The following is an 11,159-nucleotide window of genomic DNA, read 5'->3' on the forward strand; positions in this document are numbered from 1 at the left end:
ACATGTCTTTAAACCAGTGCAAGAAGAGCAGTTCACTCAGCACGTGTCTAGAAGCCAGGGGGTACCAGTTTCACTTCCCTCCTGCTTCTCTGCAACTCTCAGTGACGCGCAGTGAGAAGCAGGAGTGGTGAAACACAACGCTTGGCACTTCAGGGCTCCCCTCTCCAGGTCCTGCAGTGATACCCATGCTGCTTTCTCCTGCACTCCTGGCCTCCTGAAGATGCCCAGGAGAAGAGCTCTTCCCCTGTGGACACTGGTGGTGCTGCTGCAGCTGGTGGGCTGCCTTCTCAGCCCCTGTTTGGAGGTACGTGATCTCTATATAAGCACAAACTCCTTCTGTTTCTCTGGTGCAACTTCTCCCTCGGCTTGGGAAATTGGTGCATCAAGTCTGTTGGGTGTTAGTTCTCTGACACAAGCCCATCTTCTCTCCAAGGTTGCCCCCAAGGCAATTGAAGTCTTTGAGGTAAATGCTGGTCTCAAAACCACCTGAGAGACAGAACCAATGGCATGAAGCATTTCTTCTTGTTGCCCTTCTGTACCTCTGAGGTTACTGCAGTACAGTTAATCTAATAGATTAGGTTTCCTTTGGAAGAGGTTCAAGCCTTGTCTGTAATTTCTGCAAAATACACTATTTTTTTTGCCTGATTTTTTGCCCTAGAGTGATTTCACCAGTACCCCAAGTACCTGGCACTGATCAACTGCCTTTTGCAAGCTTTTGCCAATAATTGCTACTTGCAGAATAGCTGTGATTTGTGCTGCTTTCTTATCTGCGGTGTAACAAAGCTGACAGCTGATCCTGAATGCACCCTTGTGTGTTTGTCTTGCTGGCTCTCTCAAAGGTTGCTGCTGGGTCATCCGCAGCCTCAAGGAACACAATCCTGTAGTTTTGCACTTGCTTCAGTCATCAAGGAATGTAGCTTTTCCTGGGGAGCAGGATTGGCTCTATTAGGAGTGGGGAAGGTGCTTAGGATATATAAGATCATATCATAAAGCTCAGGGCAGCTCACTTGGAAGTTAACTACAAGGTTAGTCACTCTGCTCCTGCTTTCCTGACAGTGTCATTTGCTAGCACTTCATGAAGAGCAGATGCTGACCATGATTGGGTCTGCCACTGTTACAGGTCATCCCTACCAAAGCTTTCAGATGCATGGGACTGAACATCTCCGGAGTCCCCTCTGAAGTCCCAAACACCACCCAGAACCTGGATCTCAGTTTCAGCAACCTGAAATCACTGAGGGTAAAGTACTTTGCGTCAGTCCCTGAACTGGAGCTTCTGGATCTTACAAGGTAATGAGTTCTTTTATGTGGTTTATCTTGCTTCAGCTGGGCTGCTGTGGTTGCTTATTTTGGGGTCTGTTGGTCTTGGCTGTTCTTTCCATGTGACTTTATCCCTGTGCCTGCCTCTTGCATATCCCCATGGCCAAGTGATGTGCAGCTTTTGAGGCCAGTCACTGAGTGCACACCCTCTGTGCACAGCTGGGTCTGTCCAATCTAGCCTTGAACACTGCCAAGGATGGAGTATTTGCAACTTCCCCGGGCACCCTGTGCCAGTGCCTCATCATCCCCCCAGTAAAGGACTTCTTCCCTAGATCTAATCTGAACTTCCCCTGTTTCAGTTTGAACCCATCACTCCTTGTCCTATCACTACAGTCCCTGATGAAGAGTCCCTCTCCAATATGTTTGTAACCCCCTTCAGACAGTGGAAGGCTATTTTCCCTTCTCCTCACATATTTGTGAGAGCAGATGGAGAAGGCTTATTGGCAAATATGAATTGATGCATCATTTCCATTGACTTGTGACTGCAGTTTCTCTGGGTAAATTGTTTCACTGAAAGGTGTCACTCAGTCCCATCACAGTTACAGCTCTGAAGTGGCTGTAACTTAAGCTTGCTGTAAGGCAATGGCTGGATTATGAAGCTAATTTTGCTTCAATCCCTTGTGGAATGGATTTGGGTCTCAAATTCTGAATCTTCCCATGTGAAAACATGTGGCCACCCTCTTCTTCCCAACTTATCTCATTTAGAAACATGGCCTGGGGTTTATTCCCTCCAGGTAACAAAACAGAGTGATTCAGTCAGCTGATCGGAGCTAGCCCAGCTAGAGCCACAGCCGGCACGCTTCAGCGACCGCGAGGGTCAATGGAGATAGGAAAATCCGAGGGGATAGCGCAGAGACATCGCGATCCCCGGCATATCGCGACTCCCGACATCTCCCGACCCCCGAAGCCCCAGCCGCCCTTGCGAGAGAGCGGCTGACGTGGCGGGGGCGTTCCCGGTGACGGTGACCACTCCCCTGCCCTTGCCTTGAAAGAGCCGCTGGGAGGGCGGCGATGTCGCTGCCCACCGGGCACAGGGAGGAACAAGCAGGTCGTGTTGCTGACCCTGTCGCTGGTGTCCGACTGCGGACCAATATGGTGGCCTCCAGACAGAGAGCTTGCAGTAAGAAGACTGCAGCAACTCGGAGACCCCGTCCCAAACCGTGGCTGTTCAGGTCTGTGGGTGCAGGGAGTGCCGGAGCCTGCTGCTGCCGGGGGAGGGAGGACAGCATTCCATCTGTGTGAGGTGTGAGCAGGTAGAAGATCTGCTTAGCCTGGTGGCAAGGCTTAAGGAGGAGGTTGAGACACTGAGGACCATCAGGGAGTGTGAAAGGGAGATCGACTGGTGGAGTAACTCCCTGGCGGGCCAGTCAAAACGGTTCCAGGGAGATACCCCCCAAAAGGGGAAGGACCCCCTGCCTTCTCACACAGAGGGGGATGGCCCGAGGCAGCCCCTGCCCTGTAGCTGTTGCGCAGAGGTAGGGGACCAAAAAGACGAAGCGAGTTCCAGTTCGACGTCGTGGGAAACCCTCCCCCCTTCCTGCCCTGCTTCCCCAGATGTCCCTCCGTAATAGGTTTGAGGCCCTGGATCTTGAAGGAGAGGTAGGTGAGGATGTGGGGCAAGGCCAGCCCACAAGGCCACATAGGAAAAGGGGGTCGACTTTGCACCTCAGGACTGCCCCTGATAAGAAAGAAAGAAGGGTCATTGTAGTAGGCGATTCCCTTCTGAGAGGAACAGAGGGCCCGATATGCAGAGTTGACCCTCATCATAGGGAAGTGTGTAGTCTGCCTGGAGCCCGGATCAGGGATATCACCAGGGCGCTCCCCAACCTGGTGCACCCGACAGACTACTACCCGCTGCTGGTCTTCCAGACAGGTGGGGGGAAGCTGCTTCCCGCAGTCTGAGGGGGATGAAGAAAGACTACAGGGCCTTGGGGCGGATGGTGAAAGAGTCTGGGGCTCAAGTGATCTTCTCCTCACTCCTTCCATCTTCCACTGATGATGTGGGAAGGAATGGGAAGATTCAGTTCATGAACAATTGGCTTCGAGACTGGTGCTACAGGCAGGGCTTTGGATTCTTTGATAACGGCTGGTTTTATAGGGCACCAGTCTGGACAATGACAAGTGAGAAAGGTTTGTCTCACAGAGGCAAAAGGATGCTGGGGCACGAATTAGCAGGGCTCATTTGGAGAGCTTTAAACTAGATTTGAAGGGGGATGGGGTTGTAGCTGGGCTTGCCCCAGTGGGGCAGCGCTCCAGAATTGATGAAGACTGGGAGGCCTCCTATAATCCTCGGGTGAAATCGGTGTGCTCAGCTCGCTCCCTGGAATGTCTGTACACCAATGCATGGGAAATAAGCAGGAGGAGTTGGAAACCTGTGTTAAGTCAGGAGACTGTGATCTGGTGGCAATTACAGAGACGTGGTGGGACAGCTCACATGACTGGAATATAGTCATGGAGGGCTATGTGCTTTTCAGGAAAGACAGGCCAGCTAGGCGGGGTGGTGGGGTTGCTCTTTATGTACGGGAGCAACTACAATGCACTGAGTTCTGTCCAGGGACAGATGACGAGCGAGTTGAGAGTCTGTGGGTGAGAATGAAGGGGCAGGCTGGCAGGGGGGATACTGTTGTGGGTGTCTGTTACAGACCACCAGATCGGGGTGAGGAAGTTGACGAGGCCTTCTACAGGCAGCTGAGAGCGGCCTCACAGTCACAGGCCATGGTCGTCGTGGGGGATTTTAACTTCCCTGATGTTTGCTGGAAGGACCACTCGGCAACCCAGCCACAGTCCAGGAGGTTCCTCCAGTGTATGGATGATAACTTCCTCCTGCAAATGGTGGATGAGCCAACGAGGAGAGGAGCGCTGCTTGAACTCATCCTCACTAACGAGGAGGGTCTGGTCAAAGCAGTAAGGGTTGAGGGCTGCCTTGGTTGCAGCGACCACGAGATGGTGGAGTTCAGGATCTTGTGTGGTGGGACTAGTAGAATAGCAAGTAGAATTGCAACCCTGGACTTTAGCAGGGCAAACTTTGGCCTTTTCAAGCAATTGCTAGGGGAAATCCCATGGGCAGGGCTGCTTGAAGGTAAAGGGGCCCAAGATAGTTGGTTGGCATTCAAGGATTGCTTTTTCCGAGCTCAAGATCAGAGCATCCCGACACGTAGGAAGTCAAGGAAGAAGGCCAGGAGACCTGCGTGGCTAAATAGGGAATTGCCGGGTATGCTCAAGTGGAAGAGGAGAGTTTACAGGTCATGGAAGGAGGGGCTGGCCACTTGGGAGGAATATAAGGCTGCTGCTAGAGGATGTAGGAAGGCAGCTAGGATGACTAAGGCCTCCTTAGAATTAAACCTGGCGAGAAGGGTCAAGGACAGCAGAAAGAGCTTTTTCAAATACATGGCAGATAAAACTAACACCAGAGGCAATGTAGGCCCACTGATGAACGGGATGGGTGCCCTGGTGACAGAAGATACAGAGATGGCAGAGTTACTGAATGCCTTCTTTGTCTCTTTCTACTCTGCTGCAGGCAGTCCTGAAGAGCCCTGTACCCCTGAGACCTTAGATGAAGTCAGGTCGACGGAGCGGTTTGCCTTAGTCGATGAGGAATGGGTTAGAGACCAGTTGAGCAATCTGGACATCCATAAATCCATGGGTCCAGATGGGATGCACCCGCGGGTGCTGAGGGAACTGGCGGAAGTCATTGCTAGACCACTCTCCATCATCTTTACCAAGTCTTGGGAAATGGGAGAGGTGCCTGAGGACTGGAGGAAAGCAAATGTCACTCCAGTCTTCAAAAAGGGCAAGAAGGAGGACCCCGGTAACTATAGACCGGTCAGCCTCACCTCCATCCCTGGGAAAGTGATGGAACACCTTATCCTTGGTGCCATCTTAAGGCATATCAAGGATAAGAGGGTTATGAGGGGCAGTCAACATGGCTTCACCAGGGGGAAGTCATATTTGACCAATCTCTTAGCCTTTTATGAGGAAATAACACGGTGGATGGATGATGGCAGAGCAGTGGATGTGGTCTACCTTGACTTCAGCAAAGCATTTGACACAGTCTCCCACAGCATCCTCACAGCTAAATTGAGGTAGTGTGGTCTGGATGATCAGGTAGTGAGGTGGACTGCGAACTGGCTGAAGGAGAGAAGCCAGAGAGTTGTAGTCTATGGGACGGAGTCTAGTTGGAGGCCTGTAACTAGTGGAGTGCCTCAAGGGTCAGTACTGGGACCAGTATTATTTAATATATTCATCAACGATTTAGATGAGGGAATTGAGTGTACTATCAGCAAGTTTGCTGATGACACTAAGCTGGGAGGAGTGGCTGACACGCCAGAAGGCTGTGCTGCCACCCAGCGAGACCTGGACAGGCTGGAGAGTTGGGCAGGGAATAACTTGATGAAATATAACAAGGGAAAGTGTAGAGTCCTGCATCTGGGCAGGAACAACCCCAGGTTCCAGTATAGGTTGGGAAACGACCTGTTGGAGAGCAGTGTAGGGGAGAGGGACCTGGGGGTCCTAGTGGATGACAGGATGACCATGAGCCAACACTGTGCCCTTGTGGCCAAGAAGGCCAATGGCATCCTGGGGTGTATTAGAAGGGGGTGGTTAGTAGGTCGAGAGAGGTCCTCCTTCCCCTCTACTCTGCCCTGGTGAGACCGCATCTGGAGTATTGTGTCCAGTTCTGGGCCCCTCAGTTCAAGAAGGACAGGGAGCTGCTGGAGAGAGTCCAGCGCAGGGCAACGAAGATGATTAAGGGAGTGGAACATCTCCCTTATGAGGAAAGACTGAGGGAGCTGGGTCTCTATAGTTTGGAGGAGACTGAGGGGTGACCTTATAAGTGTCTATAAATATATAAAGGGGGAGTGTCACGAGGATGGAGCCAGGCTCTACTCAGTGGCAAACAATGATAGGACAAGGGGTAATGGGTACAAACTGGAACACAAGAGGTTCCACTTAAACTTGAGAAGAAACTTCTTCTCAGTGAGGGTGACGGAACACTGGAACAGGCTGCCCAGGGAGGTTGTGGAGTCTCCTTCCCTGGAGACATTCAAAACCCGCCTGGACACATTCCTGTGTAACATTATCTAGGTGTTCCTGCTCTGGCAGGGGGATTGGACTAGATGATCTTTCGAGGTCCCTTCCAGTCTCTAGCATACTGCGATACTGTGTGAGTGGTGAGCTTTGCCACTGCTGTATCATGCTGGTGCCACTGGAACTGCCCAGATGTGGCTGAGTCAACAATCTGAAGGCTGTGAGGGTACAAAGTGTAAGTGAGTGCTTTATCTGGTTGGCTCTGCCACCAGCGATGCTCATCACAATGTTCCTTTGGCATAAATTATTCTTTCCTGCTGCCTGCATGAAGTTTTTACCTTCACCACTGCTCTAAGTCTCTTGCTTTGCAATTGAAGTTCAGATTTCAAGAGGGAGGAGGAGGTGAAGGGGCTCTCCTGGTGTTCAGAGGTTCCCTTTGCACATTCAGAAAAGCCAAGCCAACCCTATGGTGAGACTGAGCTTGAGAACATTGCACCAGCACTTAAACCTGCAGCATTAGTGAACATGAAGGAGACAGTGTTTCATGCACTTTTACTATCTTTTCCTGCCCCACAGGTGCCACCTCCAGACAATAGAAGATAACTCCTTTAAGGGTCTTCATAAACTTTCCACCTTAATTCTAACTGGCAATCCCTTCCAGGACCTGGGACCAGCAGCCTTCTATGGCTTAACATCCCTGAGAAAGCTAGTGCTGGTGGAAAATAACATCACTTCTCTGAACGACCTACCCATTGGCCACTTGCATACCCTGCAGGAGCTGAATGTGGGCCACAACAGCATTGCTTCATTGAAGCTTCCCAAGTATTTCACCAACCTGACCTCTCTCAGGCACCTGAGCTTCTTCTCTAACAAGATCACATATATCTCCAGAGGAGACCTTGATGTCCTGAAGGAAGTGAACAAACTCAACCTCACACTGGTGCTGTCCTTGAATTACATCAAATGCATAGAGTCAGGATCCTTTGAGAAGATTCACCTTAGTGAGCTGGTTTTAAGGTCTTCTTTTGAGAACTTCAATGTGATGCACTCTTCTCTTCAAGGCCTGACTGGTTTACAGGTCAATAGGCTAATAATAGGAGAATTCAGTGACAAACAGAGACTGGTGGACTTTCAGAGCGGGCTCCTGAGTGGACTGTGCCAGGTACGAATGCAAGAGTTTGTCTTAATCTCTTTCAGGGGGTTCAAGAATAACACAGACACTCTTTTTAACTGCTTACACAACGTCTCCAGCATCCGCTTGGTGGACCTGCAGCTGGAGGAGATATCAAAGGTTCCTCTGTTGTCTCAAGTGAAGCAGTTGGAGTGTAAGAAATGCACATTTAGGGAAGTGCCTGCCACGAAGCTGTCTCTTTTCAAGGAGCTGAGAGTGCTTCGCATTATCAAGAGCAAACACCTCAACAGCTTCCGGAAGACATTTCAGGACCTGCGTAACCTGGAGGTCCTAGATTTGAGTGAGAATCGCCTCTCCTTCACTCTCTGCTGTTCCCCTAAGTTCCACAACTGTCCCAACTTGAAGCACTTGAACCTCAGCTTCAATGCGGACATCAGCGTGACTGGAGATTTCACTAACGTGAAGAACTTGTTGTATTTGGACTTTCAGCACACAAAGTTAGTTGGTCCTGGCTCCTACCCTGTCTTTCTATCCCTTCAGAAACTCATTTACCTTGACATTTCCCATACCAGAACTCATGTTAAATCCCAGTGTACATTCTGTGGCCTGAATTCCTTGCGAGTGCTGAAGATGGCAGGCAACTCCTTTGAGAACAACAAATTGGCCAACAACTTCAAAAACCTGAGTCACCTCTACACCTTGGACATTTCAGGTTGCAAACTGGTGCATGTGGACCAGAGTACGTTTGATGCCCTCTCTGAACTCAAAGAGCTAAACATCAGCAACAATAAGTTACTGAGCTTTGATCCTGTGGTCTACAAGCCCCTGCAAGCCCTCACAGCCCTGGATTTCAGCAGCAACCAGCTGAGTGTTCTCTTGGACTCAGCCCTGGAAATCCTGCCTGACAGCCTGGTCCTGTTGGACATCTCTCAAAACCTCTTTGATTGCTCTTGTGTGTATGAGAACTTCCTGAAATGGATCAAGGAAAAGCAGGATCTGCTGCAGAACAAGGAGTCCATGATATGCCATACACCTGCATACGTGAAGAATGTGACCTTGCCAAGCTTTGATTTGTCCTCCTGCCAGCTCCATGTAGGCACAGTGGCATCCTCAGTGACCATGTTGCTCGCTGCAGTGGTGTTCCTCTTCCTGATTTACAAGTACTACTTCCAGCTCTACTACTCATTGGTGCTGCTCAGTGGGTGTAAGCACTCTGCAGAAAGAGGTGACACCTATGATGCATTTGTCATCCACTCCAGCAAAGACCAAGAATGGGTGATGAAAGAGCTGGTGGAACCCTTGGAAGAAGGAACACCTCCCTTCCATCTTTGTCTTTACTACAGGGATTTCCTACCAGGGGTTCCCATCGTCACCAATATCATCCAGGAAGGTTTCCTGAGTAGCAGAAATGTTATTGCAGTCATCTCCACCGACTTCCTGGAAAGTAAATGGTGTAGCTTTGAATTTGACATTGCCCAGTCCTGGCAGCTGGTTGAAGGAAAGGCTGGGATCATCATGATTGTACTAGAAGAAGTGAATAAGGCCTTGCTAAGGCAGAGGCTGGGGCTTTCCCGATACCTAAGAAGGAACACTTATCTGGAGTGGAAAAACAAGGAGATAAGCAAGCACATCTTCTGGAGGCAGCTGACAGGAGCCCTGCTAGAAGGCAAAAACTGGAATCACGAGCAGGTAAAACTCATGTGAAGAGAAAGGGAGATCACTTCTCTCCTGTTTCCCATCATGGCCTTGGCTGATGGCTCAGAAGATGGTTCTTCTGTGGCTGTTCAGTCAGAGCAAGAGGATGGAGGCACTGTGGAAGCACTACAGAAATACCTGCTGTGCTGGTCACCCTTTCTCAAGGGAACTTGGAAGCTAAGGAGTGACAAGAGTTGGAAGAGCTGCACATGCCTGAGCTCCATGAATGTCAGCCAAAGGTGGTCCAGCAATCCATGCAGGTCTGATGGGTTGGTGAATGGATGGACTGCTCTTACTGTTATTTGTCTGTCTCTGAAACTGGGTTTGGGGCCTGGGGCCATTTACTCAGTGGAACTTCAGGATCTGTTGCTTAGGATCTCAGGGGAGAGCAAAGGTTCAGGATGCTTGGCTCTTAAAGTGGTGGGAAACAGAAACAAGGTTTGAATCCTGAAAGCCTTGGGTCTGCGTCCTTTGGCACCATGACCCAGGGGAAAACCCCCATAGAGGGAAATGGGATGTCCTACAGCCACCCACCAGCTTACCTCAGTGATGCTGAACAACTATGGCATCAGTGGGGGGGAAGTTACTCTTGGTGGTAAAATTCCCCCAACAGGTTTATTTCCGTTTTCTTTAGACCAAAACCAAATGTTGAAACCCCCAAATATTTCAATCACCTGAAGCTCTAATTTATATTCGGATCATACAGCATTTGAGAGAGTGGTTTGAGGTTTCTTGTGGGAACCAAAAATCAGTGGACCAGAAGAAGGAGTAGAAAAACTTTAAAATCAAGGTATTTCTTTGCTCCAACTGCTTCTCCTCATCCAGTGTTCTGGATATACTACATGGGACTGCCCTGTATAAGCAAGATTGAGCCTGAGCAAAATGGGTTGATGTTTACAGCCAGCCAGTTCCAGAATAAGCTTTTCTACTCTCTGAATCAGCTTTAAATCACTGTTGGAAGGAGCTGTAGGAGCCTCAAGCCCATGGACTTTAGGTATGTTCAGACCCTGCCATGAGGCTGAGAGTGCCTCTTCCTTCCTCCCCATTCTGCTGTGGTCCTGGTGGGCATCTCAGCATGTGTAGTCAGCCCTTCCCTGAGCTGCTGCCTTAAACAGAACAGTCACTAGATGGGAGAGGTTTGCCTTTGTTTCACAGAGAATGTGCCTGACATTTCCCAGGGAGAAGAGATAGAGCAGAAAAGCCTGGCTTAGCTAAACTAAATGTAGCCCAGCACTGCCCTGAATAAAGGGAAGGCAAGTCTAAATGCCATTGAATCATATTACAGAGCACTCCATTGATGTGTGGAATATTGAATAGTGCTGGAGTATCGCTCTCTATTTACAAAAGGCTTTGGTTGGGATTAATCACTGAATTACTCTAGTTTAAAACTTGCAAATCCTTCTATAATCAATGATGTTCCACAGAGATAAAACAGAAGCAATTGAGTGCTGAATCAGATCTGATATTTATTCAGAAGGAAGGGCCTGATCCATCTCACTTTTCAAAGGACGAGTCAGCAACATCTCCCTGGATGCCAGTGATGAGTGAGATCAACATCAGACACTGTTTGAGGTAGAGGAAGAACTGCTTCCAGGGCTGGTGCTGGCAAAATCTGAGTCACAGTTCCCTCTGTGTTGTGTCAGATAACACTACCAAATACCCCACAGCCCTCTCTAAGGTTTCTTGTGACCCATAAGATGAAGCTTTAATAAAACTAAGCTCCGTGCTGCATTCATTCACAGTGAGTTTGGTTTGCGTCTGCTAAGCTCTGTTGTAGCAATTCCCAAGGTGCAGTGATGCTCCTGGTCCTGAGCACTGCATCTTGCCAGAGTCACCATCATCCTGCCTCCTCACCCAGGGGCAGAGGCTGCTGGTGCTGGGGAAGGGGTGCAGTAAACCAGGGCACAGCTTGAGATTCCCTGGATTGAGGCCAAAGGAGAGCATGGAGGACAAGGCAAATATTGGCCTGGGTTTCAGCAGCTACAAGTTA

The 11,159-nt window shown here is 49.7% G+C and overlaps 1 protein-coding gene across 1 annotated transcript; it reads left to right on the forward strand.

The window, feature by feature from the left end:
- Nucleotides 1–9,698, forward strand: TLR4 (toll like receptor 4). The gene is made up of 3 exons (XM_057405893.1): nt 1–304; nt 1,121–1,287; nt 6,919–9,698. Exons 1-3 carry the CDS (start codon nt 221–223, stop codon nt 9,176–9,178), a joined length of 2,511 nt encoding a protein of 836 aa, XP_057261876.1. The 5' UTR covers nt 1–220; the 3' UTR covers nt 9,179–9,698.
- Nucleotides 9,699–11,159: the final 1,461 nt, after the last annotated feature.

The sequence above is a fragment of the Pezoporus wallicus genome, unplaced genomic scaffold, assembly GCF_028554395.1.
Source record: "Pezoporus wallicus isolate ANWC-B61680 ecotype Strahan unplaced genomic scaffold, APGP_CSIRO_Pwel_v1 contig_4684, whole genome shotgun sequence".
Lineage (NCBI taxonomy): Eukaryota > Metazoa > Chordata > Aves > Psittaciformes > Psittacidae > Pezoporus > Pezoporus wallicus.